Source organism: Schistocerca americana, chromosome 6 (assembly GCF_021461395.2).
Source record: "Schistocerca americana isolate TAMUIC-IGC-003095 chromosome 6, iqSchAmer2.1, whole genome shotgun sequence".
In the NCBI taxonomy this organism is placed as follows: Eukaryota; Metazoa; Arthropoda; class Insecta; order Orthoptera; family Acrididae; genus Schistocerca; species Schistocerca americana.
In genome coordinates, this window is record NC_060124.1 from 477344639 (window position 1) to 477364715 (window position 20077).

The following is a 20077-nucleotide window of genomic DNA, read 5'->3' on the forward strand; positions in this document are numbered from 1 at the left end:
TAATTCATGTATTTTCGCCGTTGTTATCGTTAACGTGTGAGGCTGCAGATTGTCCTGGTGAAGAGCACACTTTTGCGTGTCAGCCTCGGTTTTTCACAGTCACCGAAATTTTGATACGGTCCACCAATGAGGTATAATAGGGCACAGTTATGATTCTGACTTTCTTCAAGTAATCTGTGAGGGTGATTCCTTGGGAATCCCAAAAACAGTGGCCATCACCTTACCTTATGAGAAAACGGTCTTATCCTTCTTCGGTGTATTTTGATCAGCTTTTGTCCATGCTTCTGTCTGCCGTTGTGATTCTGGCGTCTAATGATGGGTCCAAGTTTCATCAACGGTCAAAAATTGGCGCAGAAGGTGTCACAAATCAGCGCAAAAGGTCTTGCAAATTTCGATTAAGTGTCCCTAAACATTGTATTAAAATATTGTGCGCTTTTTGTCGATTGTGAACAATTGCGGTTCCTTCAGAACTTCACAGCTGACCGCCTTCCAGAAGATGAATAATTTCCAATCCACCACACGGTTCCATCCCTTGCAGTCACCTTTGTAGACGCTTCCAACTGTACCTGCTGTGATCAAAGAGGTGATGATTCATGTATATCAGCATCCGAATCCTCTTCCACTGTCTTCGTGTTCATCAGTGAAGTCAATTTCCGATTCGGAATTCTCTAAGAGATGTAATACTTCTTCATCAGAAAGTCCACGCTGACGATACATGTTCGAAAACCTGTTTCACAGACAAAACTCCCTGAGTGAGACATCATAAGCTGTGGAGGACTGGAATCTACACGTTCAAAGTTGCAACAATGACGAGCAACTGCTCGGCGTTACTGCTCACTGTTGCCACTATATTGTTGGATAATTTATTTATGTTCAGAAGAGAAATTACAGTGGGTTTAAATTGACCCCTTCCGCCACTCTAAGTATACTGAATGAAATGGCGAAGAAAATTAAAATATTTTGTAAATACTAAAACATCTTCAGAAAGAGAAGAAAAAATTAGAAAAAGTCATATAATTTCATTAACGAAGTAAATAAATTGTGTATGACAATGAGCGAAAAACGTATGACAGGGGTCATTTTGACTCCTTCCACCGTTGTAGTGATATGCTGCATAATGATCTCGTCCACCGAAGCATCAAGCTGCGTGCTTTGATGTCTCAATAGATGCACGTTGTAACGACATGACGGTGTTTCACGATGTGAACTTATCTGACTTCCATCTGACAGACGATAATGGACGACGAGAACAGAGAGTAACAAGGTCGCTGCCAAGTCTTGAATATGTCAGACTTGAGATGACGTAGACCGAAGGACCACATGCTTAACACAACCACTGCAAACGATTACTTATCTCCAGATTATACGTGAAGTATAATGAGACACGTTAGCACAAGGCATGCTAGACCTCTCGCTATGCAATTTAAGAGACAATGTTCGTCCTGTATTATGGTGAGAGGACTCAGTACCCCTATCGATGTCTTGGGTGATAGTGTCACGACACCTTTTAGTAAGCATTATCGCCGTAATTCGTGTTTCATATTAAGATCTTTCATGCAGTCTGTCTTCTCCCCAGCCCAAAGACTAGCATTAATGCAAATCTATATGTTAATCTATACTCAGACTCTTCATCTCTGTGCAACTATTGCAAACTACGTCCACTTGAAGCTCCCTACTGCAGTCAGACTTTGGTCACTCACACACAGAGTTTCAGCTTAATGTACTACTACCAATAATAATAATAACAATAATAATAATAAAATTACTAGCGGATAATGAGATAACAGCAATCGAACACGTTGAAACCCTTAAAGGCCGTTCAGAGAAAGTTGGTCTGCAAATATCTTTCCTAAAGCCTCCTGAGTTCATCGTCACAAAAACTGACACCCAAAGCCTGACTAAAAAATACGGTCATATCAATATAGTCTCGTATTTTAAATACTTAACCGAAGTCCTTGAACCTACAGGGCGAGAGAAAATAGCACAAAACAGCCGCCTCCAAAAATTAAAGACAGCCTCTGGAAGAACCTACAAGGTGTACAATAAAAAATGCTTGTCCACAAACACTAAAATTAGGCACTATAATACAATATTAAAACCTGAAGTTCTGTATGCCAGTGAAACCCTGACAGTCCACATAGAAGCTGACTTAGAAAACGTATTAAATGAAGAACGTAAATTCATCAGAAAGATACTAGGGCCAAAGATAACGTAAGAGGGCTATAGACTACAATCTCGTCAAACAACTGAGAAATTGTTCACCCTTGCAGCAGACATTAGCTAAAGGTGATTAAAATTTTATGGGCACGTCTCTAGCCATCCCAAAATGAGACTTACCCACCAAATTCTTAAATACATAAAAGAGGTCAAAAACGACCTACAAAAAGTTCAGATAAATTATCCAGATATTTTCGACAGAAAGGTATTTAAGCAGGAAGTTGACAGATGGGAAGTTGAGCCAGAAAACGAAGCTCCGAAGAAAGCAAGAACAAAATGGACAGAGGAAAGGAAGAGATCCCATGCTGAAAAAATGAGAGCAGTGTGGGATAAAACGAAAACGAATCTAGAAGTTTTGCCTGATCCAACAGGGTCTAATCTCACACAATAATAATAATAGTAAATATTATTATTATTTAAAATCTTAAATAAAATTAGCCAGTGTTCGTTACACTGCATTCTACCTTTTTAACTTGTTACCTTCAAATATGCCAACTTTGCTTTAGTATACGAAAAATGTATGTTATGTGAGTACGACTAGAAAATTAGTCTGTAACCACCGAAAAGTACGAGTATCAACATTTATATTACTGTTCACCTATGCAATCAAATCATCTACATAACTTTAAGCTTTGTATTAAACATTTGTTTTTGTATCTGACACTGATATACGAGAAACCGCCGGTGGTTCAGTAATTGTCATATATCCAATTGATAACGCAATTATAACCCCACAAAAGGCTAGTGGATACAATATTAAATGAGGCTGGTTAAATCTGTTGTTTGAACTGAGTTATAATCGTTGTAAGCTTACCGAGGATCTCTGTGTTAGTTTGTACATGGCGTTTCCAACACTTCCTTTGCACGTAACAGTTTTCTGTGACTGGCGTTGGTGGGCCATTTATCCCTCTGTAATGTATGTGGCTGGAAATCTGTAGTATATTTCAGAAGTTTGTTTTCACATTTTTCAAGTGATAAAGAAGGCATACTTTCAGATGCATAACTTACGTAACATAACTCAGTCGACAACTCAGAATGACAGTTGTTGGAAGTTTCTTGCTTCAATATCCAAAGAGGATATAATGAACAAGTTTAACTCCATATCTTAACCTGATCCTGACTTCAGATGCAGTGATCGCGATGTATGGTGGTCAAAACAGCCTCAAAAGCTTCTAAATGTTCGTGTTGCAGAGTAGGTTATGTTGAGAAATAATTGTTCAGAAGAAATTCTTTATGTTACGCAGCTTCCGGGATGGTTAGCACTGAAGTTACCCAATATGGCCGCACGAATTCAAGTGGTCCGCCAGATAAAATTAGTGCCAGTTCTTCTCATAGCGTAGATAATAGCACACGAGGCTGTTTAGCCATTGCCTCGGGTCCTACCCTTGCTGCCGTTCCATATCCAGTTTTTCTATCGCTCTCTTGTTTGGTTTTATTAAACTAAACGAAGTTCATTTCTGGCGACACCATCTCTGATGGGCCTCTTGAATATGTGTGTGCAACGGCCTGATTAGCTAACTTAAATGCTACTTAATTCGGAAAAGACGCAGCGTATGGAATTGTTTAACAATTATTTCTCCACAAAACCTATCCTGAAACACCCTGTCAAGCTTTTCAGACTGTTTCTGACCACACTATATATACACTGAAGCGCCGACGAAACTGGTATAGGCATGTGTATTAAAATACAGAGATATACAAACAGACGGAATACGGCGCTGCTGTCGGCAATGCCTATATAAGACAACAAGTGTCTGGCACAGTTGTTAGATCGGTTACTGCTGCTACAACGCCAGATTATCAAGATTTAACTGAGTTTGAACGTGGTGTTATAGTCGGCGCACGAGCGATGGGACACAGTATCTCCGAGGTAGCGATGAAGTGGGGATTTTCCCGTACGACCAGTTCACGGGCGTACCGTAAGTATCAGGAATCCGGTAAAACATCAAATCTCCGACATCGCTGCGACCAGAAAAAGATCCAACAAGAACGGGACCAATGACAACTGAAGAGAATCGTTCAACGTTAAAGAAGTGTGACCCTTCCGCAAACTGCTGTAGATTTGAATGCTGGCCATCAACAAGTGTCAGCCTGCGGACCATTGCATCAAACGTCATCGATATGAACTTTCCGACACGAAGGCCCACTCGTCTGCCCTTGGTGACAGCACGACGCAAAGCTTTACGCCTCGCCTTGGCCCGTCGACGCTTACATTGGACTATCGATGACTGGAAACATGTTGTTTGATTGGACGGGTCTCGTTTCAAATTGTATAGAGCGGAAGGATGTGTACAGGTAAGGAGACATCCTCATGAACCCATGGACCCCACATGTCAGCCGGGAACTGTTCAAACTGGTGGAGGCTCTGTAATGGTGTGGAGCGTGTGTAGTTGGAGGGATAAGGGACCCCTGATACATCTAAAAACTTATCTGACATGTCACACGTACATAATCATCCTGTCTGATCACCTGCATCCATTGTGCTCTCCGACGGACTTGGGCGATTCCAGCAGGTCAATGCTACACCCCCAGACATAAACATTATTGAGCATATCTCGAATGCGTTGCAACATGGTGTTCAGAAGAGATCTGTTCAGAAGAGATATCCACTCCCTCATACTCTTACGGATTTATGGACAGCCCTGCAGGATTCATGGTGTCAGTTCCCTCCAGCACTACTTCAGTGTCCATGGCACGTCGTGTTGCGCTGTTTGTCTCCTCTTCCCCAATTCTCTCTATCCATTCCCCCATTCCTGTCCATCTCGGCTCCCTCTCTGCCCCCTCCCCTCCTCCACCCCTCACTGTCCACTCCAACCTCGCCCCTCTCCCTGTGCAACACATCTTCCCCATCTTGCCATTTACTCTTCCATTTTTCTCTGTCCGCCTTCTCTCCTCTTTGTCCATGTCCTCTTCCCATCTCTCTTTGTCCACCCCATCATCATTCCACCCCAATGGTAGAGTGGTGGTTTTTATCCCCACAATATTCCTTTCCAGGTAATAAGCAATATGTGTATCAAGATTCGTTGATATCGAGCCAGGGGCTTTAATAGATGGTCAACATATGAGCATGGAAGCTACGTTGCATACATATACATGTGACTCCGTGCAGTTTCACTCTAGATGACCCATGTGGGGATATTAAGTTTATCTGTGGTATTCAGCCGTGTGGCTTCATATTGGGTCCTAAAACAAGTTGACAAAATTATTGGCATTATCGCGACCTGATTGTCGCAATGAATACCGAAAACAATAAACAAATTACAATTCGTCCTTTGAAATGTATTCCAAATCATCTACATACAGTAAATAAAAAAGCAATATGTCGTTTTTGAACATTTTTGCGTCATACCTTCTCATCTATACCCCACCCTTAGTGGAAGTGTTAATCTTACTGCCATAATATATCTACGCAAATAATAAGCCATGTAGCTAACAAATTTGGTTAAAATTGCTGTAGGCGCTCCTGAGTTATCCTCCAATGTATCCCTCTTTTCTTTCCCATCCCAATGAGGTTTAGATTGTTCTTAACCCAACAGTGGTTCTTTCCAGATAGCATATGATGACTGTTCCAAATTGTGTTGAAATCGATGCAGTAGTTTACGAAGAGAAGTTGAACATACATACATAAATACACTTTTATAAGATACACAGATTCTCACTGCTACTTAGCACATGCCACATATGTCTACCAATAATGGTCTTACAATATAATTTTGTAGTTATAGGGCAGTTTTAATCATAATATTCATTTTGGTTATAATATATATTTCAACGTCGAAGTGCTTAACACCCAAACTGAGTTGATTATTGCACCAATTTAATAATTACATGTCTAAACTGCGTTACCTGTGTTACTCTAATTGTTAAACAAAAAAATTATTTTAGCACTAAAGGTTTATGTGAATATTGTTAAAATATTCCATGAACTTTTTGTATTGTTAGTTGTAGATCGGTGTGTTCTTCGAAAATACTTTCATAATGTTTCGTCAAATATGTGAAAATTCCTATTTTTTCCAAAATATTTGGCAGGCTGCTTTTCTAGGAGGGTGTGCGACTGACAGGCATTATGTTGTGTATAAGGTGTATATAATATATGTTATCTAATCTATACAACTAGGTAAAGACGATATATGGTTTGATTTTGTTACCAAAAATCCGATAATGTTCTTCACCAATTTACTTCATATTTTTACATGATACTCTAATAAACTCTCATATGGATATAGGCTCACTGTTTTTTTAGTATATTTATGCAGGGTGTATCAGAAAGAATCATCCGATTTGCCGCGTCTATATTTCTGAAACTAGTAAACATATGTAATAAATTTAGTTTTTTGACGAATGGGAAACACAATACAATTTTTTTCATACCTTTCCATGGGTTTTCAGAATGCTCCTCTTGAGATGCACGGCATATGTCAACGTGGTATTCAAATTGTTCCCACACTGCAGCGAGCATGTCTTGAATTACAGCTTCCACGGCTGCTGTTATGCGATGTCTCAGTTCAATCATTGTTGTTGGTAAAGGGGGCACATAAACAGTGTCTTTTATAAACCCCCCACAAGAAATAATCACATACAGTCAGGTCCGCTGACCTTGGAGGCCAGTAATGTAAGGCTGAATCATTCGGTTCAGTGCGATCGATCCAACGTTCAGTTATCCTTTGACATAAAAATTCCCGCACTTCCAGATGCCAGTGTGGCAGTGCCCCAACCAGTTTGCGAATGAAGTCGTTCGAATGAGTCTCCAGCTGTGGGAAAATAAAAGTTCTAACAGCATATCGAGCTGTGTGCTTCCTGTAACAGTATTCTCAGCTAAGAAAACTGTACTATACAGCGTTTCCCGTGAAACTGCACAAAACACATTACATTTTGAAGAGTCCCTCTCATGTTGTACAACTTCATGTGGTTTTTCCGTGCCCCATATTCTCACATTATGACAATTCACCTTTCCATTTAAATGGAGTGTAAATGGAAATTTGTGGTAAGGACTATGGGACCAAACTGCTGAGGTCATCGGTCCCTACGTAATCTAACTTAAACCAACTTACTCTAAGGGCAACACACACACCCATGCCCGAGGGAGGACTCGAACCTCCGACGGGGCAGGGGGGGGGAGGGGGAGGCGCGCGAACCGTGACAGGACACCCAGACCGCCAGACCGCACGGCTACCCCGCGCAGCCAAAATGGAGTGTTGCCTCTTCACTAAACACTAAGCGTGTAAGATAAGTTCATCCTCCATCTTGCCAAGAACGAAATTACAAAACACCACACGTTGTTGTTTGTCACCTTCACGAAAAGCTTGTAGCAGCTGAATTTTGTATGGTTTCATGTGTAAACGTCGACGCAACACAAGCCAGACGGACATCGAGGGCATGTTGAGCTGTCGAGCTGCACAGCGAATGGATTTCTGCAGACTCCTTGTAAAACTATGGCTAATGCGTTCAACGTCTGTGCTAGACTTTCGGGGACGGGTCGGTGATTTGCTTTTGCATTAACAGCGTGTTTGTTGGGATTGTTCATGCCATCGTCCTATGCTCTGTGCTGCAGGAGGATCCACACCGTATCTAGTACGAAAGTCACGCTGAACAATTTAGTACTGACCCGCACTGCGCAAAACGTAGGAACTAAACGCCTTCTGTTGTGCCGACACCATTTTTACTAGAAGTGGGGACACGCTGCTGCTACCTAGCGGGAACCATGCAAACCTTTCTACAACAGCACGTTGTTCACGCACATATCTCAAATAACAAAACAGATACGATTTTTTAAAAGTCGGATGACTCTTTTTGATACACCCTGTGTACACTGAGAGTGTTACCGTAAGAGCGTGCAACAAAAGTGTAACATGACATAGAGAATGCTCCACTGAATAATCTGAGACGGGGAACCTAGGATCGGAGAAACCAGCTGAAGGAGATATGGGAGTAGACTTGTCTACAGCTACGTCTAGCTTTACTGTTTTCCATCTAATTTACAACTAACATGCATACTAGTTTACACTTACTATGCTGTTTATTTGCATATACATTTTTTATTTCCTGTAAGAAAACAAGGAATATGAGCCTGATTACCAGGAAGTCATGATGCAGGCTTTGTTTACTTTACTTCTCCATAATGTGGCTCTGTTGTATCGTATTTACATTTTCCCATGACAGAACGTGCTATGAATCAACGACAGATCCATTCATTACGCAGTGCTATTCAGAGAGGTACAGTATAATACGATGTACAGCGTTTCCTGGTCGCTAGAATGGAAGGGGAGGTCCTATTCCATGTCCTGCGGGGGCTCCCAACCTTAATCCGTTTGATTATTAGCTATTGGGGTACCTAAGTCTTACCTAAGTCTCTTGTGTATGAGACCTCAGCGGATAAGGAGATGGAATTAGTTGCCAGAATTGTAGCTGCCTGTGATGTGATTCCAAACACAAAAGGCATATTTCTCATGGAGCGTCAGGACCGTGTGCGCCGATATTTTGCTAGCATTGATGTTGATGACTGTAAGTTTCAGCAGATTTCGTAAGATACAGTACAAATGATACTTTCATTGTGTCAATGATAGTATTCGCAGTTAAGTAATGTAACTAAAAGACTACACAATATTGTGATTTTTTTTCCTGTTATCTCCCTGAGCTTGTTTCTCCGAGCATAGTTTCCCTGCCTTAAATTCTCCAGTGGAGCATAGTAAAAATATCAAAGAATTTTTGACCAATCTGTTTCCAAATTTTGCACAAGGCACTAACAAAGATTGAAACAGACAGTAGCTGTATTTTTTTTTAAATACGTGGCATAAATAATTATATATGTTCAGTTTATAAGTGGGACAAAATCTCTATAAATTATTGACCGTTATACTTCAAATTATTGTGTCATACTCTACTAATATTCAGACGAGTATAGACTGTATATTTTTTTAGAAAAGAATGTAAAAATTTTCTGTTTAAGCAGAATGTGAGGAAAAATAACGCTGTGGTAGTAAAATGTGTGGTTTGTTTTCTTTTCCGCAGTCAGTTTTAACTTAGACATCTGGGTCTTTAAATCATTAGACAAATTGTTTCTTTCACACATATTCTTTCTCCTTATATGTAAATTGTATACGCAACAGCGAGCTGTTCTGTTTTCTCTCTTGTGTCGGTTATCAGAGGGAAGATGAAAGTTTTATTTATGGCTTATCAACTTATAATTAAAATACTACCCCTTCACACATTAAAACTATAAGAAATATTGTCACTGAAGCTACTATCCTCATGAATCTAGCAGTTGGGGAGGTCTCCCCTGTGACCTTTGTATTAATGATCTCCTTTGATTTACCCATTGATTTTAAGCAATATTAATTTCTAATCAAGGTTTCGTTTGCAGTAACAATAAACAAAGCTCAAGGTCAGAGAAGGATGGGAAGAAAAGACGGACTGAGATGGGGAAGAAGTAGAAAAAGGACAGAGAAAGGTGAGAAAGGTGCAAGGTAGAGACAGACAGAGAGAAGAGTGAGAAGGGGATGGTGACAGGTTTGGGTGTGAGAGGGTTAGGTGGACAATGAGAGGGGAAGGTGGAGAAGATGGACAAAGAGAAGGGGAAGAGGGGGGACAAACAATGTCAGGGACAGGAGGAGATGGGTCGAGAGAGGGGGGAGGAGATTATGATACACAAGTCCCAAGTTATTGAGCAATTGTGAAGCATTGCGGGGTTCAGTAGTATATAACATAAATACACAAATAATATGACATGTTTTCACCTACTGAAATTTCGTTTCTTTCCGCAGGGACCCATCATCCAACAAGAGCAAAGTAGACAACGTCCCCACGTGGAAGTCATACACGCCAGAGCGACAGGAGTTCCTGCGCATTGACTGGCCGTTCCGGGCTGAGGAGCAATTCGAGAGAGAGTTCACCGTGACCCTCAGGGAGGGTCTGAACGCTGCAGCACTGCGCCTGACCAGTCCTTTGCTCGTGGGTCTCGGGGCTGCTGTTGCCGCCGTTACACGGCTACACAGCTTCTAAACAGCTGCCAGACATTCGCTGAACAGTAACTGATTGGCAACTGAACGCTAAATGAACAGTGGCTGGACACTAAGAGTGGTTGAACAGTAACTGGAAAGTGGCTGAACAGTGTTTGGAAGCGGCTGAACACTATGTGGAAGGTGGCTGAACAGTAACTGAACAGAGGCTAAACATTAACTGAACAGCAGCAGTACGTAACTGATCGGTGGCTGAACCTATGTACTTTTCTGTTATCGTCATTCAAATACTAGCCTCATCGCTTGTCTGAATTCTGCGAGAGGGACTTCAGATTCCACAAACCAGAATGTATGCATCAGTGCATCCCATTTGACATCCATGTCACTTCACTTTTGTGAACGTGATTATCGATCTGTCACAAAAACCTGGTTTCCTGTCTGACAGGTACTACTTGATGTATCCAGAGGTCTCACCAACTCAACTTGTCACGTCACCACCTAGAATATTTCATCAATGCAGTTTTCATCAACTAATATTGTTATTGAGTTCTTTAACCCTTTACCAAGTTCTCCTTCCTTGATCCAATCGGAAGCCCACTTTAGATTAATCAAAGATAAGAATCTAATCACTGCAACAGAATACGTAATCATAATTGTTGTGTACTGGAGTGCTACAGCGAAATATAGTGAGCTGAAATTCAGTTCATCTGGTAACCGCAGCATCATACAACCTATTACTGAATTTTCTACACGAAATATAACATAGTTAACAGCCTACGTCTGGACTGGACGCAAATTTACGCTTCTTCACAGATGTGATATTCTAGTGTTTAACTGGCTGGGAAGGTGCAAGTTTCTAAAACATGCCTTAGCTGCAAGTACTATAGATCGAAAATGAGAATAAATGGGACAGATATTTGCGTATTTTTATACAGAGCATTTTTAAATACATTGCAAATGAACAATTGTTATGATTCCTGTATTTTGAACGGGTTTACAATCACGCAACGCGAAACTTGCTGATGTTAATCGCAGTCGTAACAGACAGTGTTATGTCCAACAGTGACAGCCAACAATACGGTCTCGAACACAGCACTGTATGGTAGTGGAACATGGACTGTGGAAGACCACAAAAGAAGAGAATTGAAGGATTTGAGATGTGGTCATACAGAAGAATTCTGAAAATTAGATGGACCGATAAGGTAAGGAATGAGGAAATTCTCCGAAGATTCAGCGTCATGTGCAATGCCGTTTCATAATTATTAAAATCTTGCATTTCTTTCGATACGTTAGTAAGGGATACTAGAAAATTCCCAAATATTTACACTAGCAAATGTTCCGATACCTCCTTACAAATAACTCCCTTGGTCGTATTGATTTCGCTAACATCACAAGTAGGTAACGTAGTGTGCCGTGCAACCAGTTTCAGGCATATATTTTTATTTATCTGTTTACTTATATTTTAGTCACCCGACTTCTGACTCCTCTGAAACGGCACACCGCGAATTCTACCCCTCTACCTAAATTTTTATCTCGGAATAGCACTTACGGACTTCGTGGCCAATTATTTGCTTGATGTATTCGAATCTCTGTCTTTCTCTACAGTTTTCAACCTCTGCAGCTCCCACTAGCACCATGCAGTTTACGTTAACAGATGTCGTATGAACTTGCCCCGTCATATGTCAGCCGGCTGCAGTGGTCTCGTGGTTCTAGGCGCTCAGTCCGAAGCCGCGCGACCGCTACGGTCGCAGGTTCGAATCCTGCCTCGGGCATGGATGTGTGTGATGTCCTTAGGTTAGTTAGGTTTAAGTAGTTCTACGTTCTAGGGGACTGATGACCAAAGATGTTAAGTCCCATAGTGCTCAGAGCCATTTGAGCCAACCAACCATATGTCAGAGTTTACCTTATATTGCTTTCCTCGTTGACTCCTGGCACCATACAGGTTATTTTCTGATATCACTTCTTCTCACCAGTATTTTCGTTACGTCCCCTTCTTCGACGATTCTGCAGAGAACTTTCCCGGTCCTTACCTTATCAGTTCATTTTACTTTCAAATTCCTCGGTAACTTTACATCTCAACTGTTTCGATTCTCCTTTTCCTGATTTTCCACAGTCCATTTTTCATTGCCATACAGTGCTGTGCTCCAGACGTACATTCTCAGAAACTTCTTCCTCAAGTTAAGGCCTATGTTTGATGCCAGTAGACTTCTCTTGGCCAGAAATGCCCTCTTTGCCGGTCCTAGTCTGCTTTTAATGTCCTCCTTGGGTCGTCCGTGTGGGTTTTTTCTTCCAAAATAGCAAAATTCCTCAAAGTCATCTGCTTCGTCATCCCCTGTTGTGATATTGAGTTTCCCGTAGTTTCTCATTTCTGCTACTTCTCATTATTTTCGTCTTCCTTAGATTTACTCTTAATGCATATTCTGTTGGCACCAGACTATTCATTCCGTTCAACAGATCCTTCACTTTCTCTGAGGATACGATTTTCAATTTTTATCCCAATCATGAACCTTTTTTTATTTACAGCACTCTTTCTTCGATGTTTACATTGAACATCGTGGTCTTATACCGATTTTAATCCGAGCACTTCGTTATTGGTCTTTCAGTCTTAATGTTCCATCTTTGTTCTTGAACATAAACGGATTTTCCAGATCTACAGATCCTATGAACGTGTCATGATTTTTCTTCAGTCTTGCTTCCTTTATCAACAGCAGCGTCAGAACTGCCTCTCTGGTGCCTTTAGGTCCTAAAGCCGAGCTGATCGTTATCTAAGAAATCCTCAATTCCGTTTCCATTTTTCTTTATATTATTGTCATAAACTTCGATGCACGCGATGTTAAGCAGAGGGTGCGATGGTTCTCGCACTTTACCAAAGAGAATGGTCAGTTTGTTAATCTTCCCTCAATGATTTTAAAAATTTTCATGGAATGATACCTGTCCCTTCTGCTTTATTTGATCTGAAGTCTTTTAAAGCTCTTTTAAATTCTGTTTAGAATACTAGATCCCCTATGTTTTCCTTGTCGACCTCTGTTTCTTCTTCTACGTCATCAGGCATGTGCTACCACTCACAGAGGCCTTCAGTATGCTCTTTCCATCTATCCACTCTCTCCTCGGCATTTAATTATGGAATTCACACTTCTGTCTTCATGTTACCATTTTTGCTTTTAATTTCAGCGAAGGTTACTTCGAATTTCCTATAGGCTGAGTCAGTCCTTCTGACAATCATTTTTGTTGCGACTTCGTCAGATTTTTGATGCAGCCATCCCGCCTTAGCTTCCACTGCTTCCTGTTTATTACATTCCTAAGGGACCTTTATTTCTGTACACCTGAATGTCCTTGAATTTTTGTTCTTGCTTCTTTCGTGATCAACTGAAGAATTTCTTCTGTTACCCATGGTCTCCTCGCACTTACCTTCTTTGTACCTATGTTTTCTCTCCAACTTCTGTCATTGCCCTTTTTAGAGATTCCCGTCTTTCCTTAACTGAAATGTCTATATAAAGCTATTCACTATCGCAGAATCTGTAGCCTCAGAGAATTTCAAGCGTAACTCTTCATTCCTTAGTTCGCATACTGGTTTTTTCTTACCTATCTCAAACTTCAGCCTATTCTCCATACAACTGAGCTACATATGAACGCTGCTGTCAAACTAAAAAACTTCTTTTATTGCCGTACACGCCCACTAACACCGAAGATACTTTATATCGTGCAGTTCAACATTCCTGTTAACATGTAAGTTCTCGCCTCATGTCTGAAAAAGAAATCTTGGAATCAGACTGACACTTACGGGAATTAGAACAGTTGTAAAATATCCAGAAACATTTGCGAAGACGACAAAAGGACGGAGCATGTGAACGTTATGCTTCCACTGCATTCTGTTTGACAGCAACAAATTACCTCAAGAAGTCGGGTCAATTTGACTATAATGAAATCATGTACCATATATGACGCTACAGGCAAGCAAATCTGCTTTACGTAAATAGTAATTGTCACCACTAATTGTTGTAAACTGTAAGTTCTGCCAGAACTATGGAATAAATTAAAACTAAACGACAAAAGCTATTTCTGTAAGTACCATTTATTGCATCCATTTATCCGTAAACATGTGACACATATGAATTTGATTTAGTAGTAGTCGAACAGCTTGTCAATGCGCTATCCATCGGGCCTGCAGATAGCCGCCGTACCCATTTTTTTTTTTTTTTTTTTTTTTTTTTTTACAGATGTTGAAGTTAGTGCAATCCCATCCGGTTGCATCCATTTATTCCCTCTAACACATTTGAATCACCTATCGGGAAGACGTTGACAGCGAGAATAATAAAAAAAGGTATCTGTAAACGGTGTGTGATGTCCTTTGGTTAGTTAGGTTTAGGTAGTTCTGAGTTCTAGGGGAGTGATGACCTCAGATGTTAAGTCACATTGTGCTCAGAGCCATTTGAACCATTTTTTGCACTGGCAGCTGACCCAGAGGCCACAGACTTAATTAGTATGATTTTCCAAAATTAACAATTAAATAACAAGCGACCAGGCGTTCTAGCAACACCAAAATTAACAGCTTGATAATAATCAAATTCATTAAAAAGTGAGGTAATTCAACACCCGCTGCATGCGAACGCGCTTCGCCGCACCAACAACAGTTACAACTTGCTTAACATCGAGTTTCTGTACCAAAGGAAAGGCAGCTCCCGTCAACACAATAAAAGGGAGCAGAAATAATTCACAAATTTCTCTTACCAATTACGCACATGAGATAACCCATTCAAACGAAACACAAGCGGGGAGTGCAATACAAAATTATTTTATGCACCACAAAATCTAAAAGAAGAGTTATTAAAAACATAATTACAGAGAGAAAAAATACTGAGGGAGGCAGAGTTTGCACCGCACACAATTTAAGTGTCTAAAATATGCTTCTCCAGCCACGGAAAATCAGATCTACAACAACCAGTTACACGAGGAGCAGATGACATATCACTGAAGAGATTTAAAGAACTGACCACACAGCATACCTCTTGCACCAAAACCACAACGGGCGACTCATTGAAGTCAGTCACCAGGAAAGCTCCAAAACGTGCTCACTCGCAGTAAAATCCGGCGAGCTGCTAGAAAGTGCAAGTTAACGTCGGTCTGAGAGCCGTCTTGCCGCAGTGGTAGGACCCTCTCTCTTTTAGCCGCTATCCACGAGAACGCAGCTACGGCAGTAAATGGCTGGCGGCTTCCTCCTTAGAACCGGTGCCAGTCTGATCCGCCCACGTCACCACAGCCAGGACGCGACACGTGCGCCAGGAAGGAGTGCGGCGTCGAACCACGGTTCCAGGACCTGAGAACACTCGAACCAACATTGAGTGAAATTGCGACACCCCACCCGGCTCTGCTCCTCGACCAACTTCACTGTCCCACAACCGATCTTCAAGATAGCGAAGACACCGTCGGTGCGGCCTGCCAGACCGCTACTCACGCCCTCTAGCCAAAAACGAATACACTCCTGGAAATTGAAATAAGAACAACGTGAATTCATTGTCCCAGGAAGGGGAAACTTTATTGACACATTCCTGGGGTCAGATACATCACATGATCACACTGACAGACCCACAGGCACATAGACACAGGCAACAGAGCATGCACAATGTCGGCACTAGTACAGTGTATATCCACCTTTCGCAGCAATGCAGGCTGCTATTCTCCCATGGAGACGATCGTAGAGATGCTGGATGTAGTCCTGTGGAACGGCTTGCCATGCCATTTCCACCTGGCGCCTCAGTTGGACCAGCGTTCGTGCTGGACGTGCAGACCGCGTGAGACGACGCTTCATCCAGTCCCAAACATGCTCAATGGGGGACAAATCCGGAGATCTTGCTGGCCAGGGTAGTTGACTTACACCTTCTAGAGCACGTTGGGTGGCACGGGATACATGCGGACGTGCATTGTCCTGTTGGAACAGCAAGTTCCCTTGCCGGTCTAGGAATGGTAGAACGATGGGTTCGATGACGGTTTGGATGTACCGTGCACTATTCAGTGTCCCCTCGACGATCACCAGTGGTGTACGGCCAGTGTAGGAGATCGCTCCCCACACCATGATGCCGGGTGTTGGCCCTGTGTGCCTCGGTCGTATGCAGTCCTGATTGTGACGCTCACCTGCACGGCGCCAAACACGCATACGACCATCATTGGCACCAAGGCAGAAGCGACTCTCATCGCTGAAGACGACACGTCTCCATTCGTCCCTCCATTCACGCCTGTCGCGACACCACTGGAGGCGGGCTGCACGATGTTGGGGCGTGAGCGGAAGACGGCCTAACGGTGTGCGGGACCGTAGCCCAGCTTCATGGAGACGGTTGCGAATGGTCCTCGCCGATACCCCAGGAGCAACAGTGTCCCTAATTTGCTGGGAAGTGGCGGTGCGGTCCCCTACGGCACTGCGTAGGATCCTACGGTCTTGGCGTGCATCCGTGCGTCGCTGCGGTCCGGTCCCAGGTCGACGGGCACGTGCACCTTCCGCCGACCACTGGCGACAACATCGATGTACTGTGGAGACCTCACGCCCCACGTGTTGAGCAATTCGGCGGTACGTCCACCCGGCCTCCCGCATGCCCACTATACGCCCTCGCTCAAAGTCCGTCAACTGGACACACGGTTCACGTCCACGCTGTCGCGGCATGCTACCAGTGTTAAAGACTGCGATGGAGCTCCGTATGCCACGGCAAACTGGCTGACACTGACGGCGGCGGTGCACAAATGCTGCGCAGCTAGCGCCATTCGACGGCCAACACCGCGGTTCCTGGTGTGTCCGCTGTGCCGTGCGTGTGATCATTGCTTGTACAGCCCTCTCGCAGTGTCCGGAGCAGGTATGGTGGGTCTGACACACCGGTGTCAATGTGTTCTTTTTTCCATTTCCAGGAGTGTACTTACGAGCTTGACTAGACCTATTGATTGCGGCACGGCTCACACTGAATCTACACCTATACACTCCACAACTAAACGCACTATATAACACGAAGGAAACCTGGTAGTCAAGGAAAGGCAGGATTCGGTTGCGATTGTGGACGCGGCCGTAATCAGTTACTATTGGTTGCCTTTTACAGTTACACACACAGTTAATTCTAAACCAGTAATTCCAGACTCAACAATAAATATAAAATACCACGCGTTATTAATGAAGGAATAAACAACTGTGTAAATAACAGTGTTTTCAATGAGTTACAATTTAGCATTTCACTATTAAATACAGATACAACAGATAATGTTTTAAAAGCATGCCAATGTGATCTGGGCAGAAGGCCTTACACGCGAGGAATGACAATAAATTAAGAATTGTTTAAAACTCGCTGCAACTTACAAATTACAGGTACTGAAATATTAATGGCAAGTCGCCAAAAACACAGCAGCCGTCATCAGACGCCAGGATTGACAGTAAATAAGGTTTTAAAGGCTTATTGCGTAAATACAAACACCAAATTAGAGTTTTAAGACAAGTGACCACAACCACTGCTGAAGGCCTTACACGCCAAGAATGGCAATAAATTAAGAATTGCTTATGAACTCGCTGCAATTTACAACTTACAGATATTGAAATATTAAGGTAAGTTGTGGCAAACACAGCAGAAGGCATCAGATGCCAGGAATTGCAGTAAATAAGGTTTAAAGGCTTACTGCTAAAATACTAATACCAAATTATAATTTTAAGGCAATTGACCACAATCGCGGCTGAAGGCCTTACACGCCAGGAACGGCAATAATATAAAAAATTTTGAAACCGGCTGTAAAACAGCAAATACATTAGCAAAAGTTAATTTAAAAAACGAGCAACTGATCATGACGGTGCTCCAGGAATCTACCTGTGAGAAGGTCCGGCAGTAAACACTTTCGAGAGCGATGCGATGGGCAGCCAAGAGTTGCATTCACTTCACAAGATGGTAACCCAGACTAGTGGCAGTCTTGCTAAAGCTACGTCACGTCCGATAAACCAGATGCAACGATGGAACAATATGCCAAAAGCCGGAACCGGCGGTCTGCACTACGTCCCCAGAATACTGTCTTTAGAGCGCCCGGAACGAGAAAGGAATCATTACAACCCGAGTAGAAGAATCACCAACCGGCCTACAATCAAGAAATCTGTCAAAACTACGCACCTTATCGGACAGCAGCGGCAAGGCGAGGAAATGTACACTGCTGTTACATACAGGGCTGGTAACTGGGGCGTTAGCGGCCACCAGGCAAGAAAAATTACCGCTGGTTGAACTTAACAAATTGAACGCAGTAAATAGTAACAAGAAGTCGAGGAAAGCTAATCATATCCGCCTTCTCCAAGCACTCCACGCGCTGCTCTTCGCCTCGGCGACGCTACGAACAGCAACACGAACCCAAGTCACAGGAGAATCGCACGATATCACTATGGTGGAGGTTTCTCTACTTGGATTGAAATGCACTCATTTTAAAGCTAGTTAGATCCGGTTTACGATGAGGTCGTGGTCCCTCGTGACAACAGTCCTTCCATCCGCAATCCATGCGCGCAGCCAGCGGTCCCGGTGTGTTCTGGCACTGCGCGGATCTGGCTCCTGCAGAGTCCTCAACCGAACTGCACTCTGACACGACCTGGAAAAACAAAGACATTCGCAAAGATAGGGCAACAGTTACTACATATGGATAACCGCCACTGCTGCCACTAGTGCACAGGCCATGCTTGCGAAACCGGGGTGGCGCCACTCAACACGAGAAGAAGACAAACAACCGCAACCATGCCAACTAAACGATACCGTCTGGCCTGCAAGAGAGTGCGGAAACCTACGAACAGCACCAACGCGAGCCGCAGTACGGCTCAACAAAGTTCTTTAAAAGATTTTTCACATGACCTCAAGTATCACAATTGATCGGAAGCTCCCAATGTACAAACATATTTGTTTTCCACTTGTTCGGCACTGAGCCGCACATATTCTCTTCGTCCCCAAGAAGTACCTGTCTCTGCAAACTACATCGAACTTTTAGGTTTTGCTCCCTTTCTACTCTTATGCCAGCGCTCCAGTCTTTCCTGCGAACCTAACCCCCACCACAATGACTTGCCATTTTGGGGCACTACGTCGTCCCATCACGCTACAATGGCTGCTTGCCGCCGTCGCCCGATACCGCGAATCAAAATTAAAATACATTACTGGAAATCAGTGCAAACGCATGAGTATTTGTAGGAAAATTAACGCTCGAAAGGAAGGAACGAAGATTGGGTTTAACGTCCCGTCAACATCGAGGTCATTAAAGACGGAAACATTGTCGGCTGCAATAGCTATGGACGGTGTATATACAATAATAGGAGAGCCACTGTACTGACCAATGCAGTCACATGGTATCACATTTGATGTCAGTGCTACAGTATATGATAAGACATCAGCGATTAATTTGGTAGAGGGTGGAGTTTACTACAACGGCAGTCGGCTCTCTGTGGTGTCAGTTTGTGCGTATGTGCATCTGCTGCAGATAGTAAACAGACACGATCAGTGCATATTGAGTATACAAAGAGCTATTGTGCAGTACTAAGCGAAAAATTGTTAGCTTCAGATTAAAAAGCAAATATCGGTGCGTGCATGGAAATGAAACCCTCTAATCTACCATCGTCAAGAAGGTAAACTGTTCAAGTACGCGGATCGATAATTTCGTTAAATTGGGCGCACGATGTGGACAGAACGTAAAGTTTGAGCAAAGTAGAATATTATTTGAGGCATCGCAACTGTTCATTTTGAGCAAAGCAATGGGCACAAATCATTATTCTTCTGAACTTGTTGCTAATTTACAGCTGTCAGACGTGTGCGACAAATTTTTACCAAATGATGAACATCTTGCATTCAAGAAACGGCTGCAGACACCTACTGTAACATCAAAAATAAACAGCTTGAAAACTTCAGAATGGGATAAGGTGATCTTCT

General features: G+C 42.7%; 1 protein-coding gene across 1 annotated transcript in view; it reads left to right on the forward strand.

Moving 5' to 3' along the window:
- The window catches only part of LOC124619450 (liver carboxylesterase 1F-like), a 180624-nt gene extending 169522 nt beyond the window's left edge, over positions 1 to 11102 (forward strand). Inside the window, exon 13 of the mRNA XM_047145840.1 lies at positions 9978 to 11102. Coding sequence (XP_047001796.1) covers positions 9978 to 10215 — 238 coding nt within the window. The 3' untranslated portion in view covers positions 10216 to 11102. The remainder of the gene's footprint in view (positions 1 to 9977) is intronic.
- Positions 11103 to 20077: the final 8975 nt, after the last annotated feature.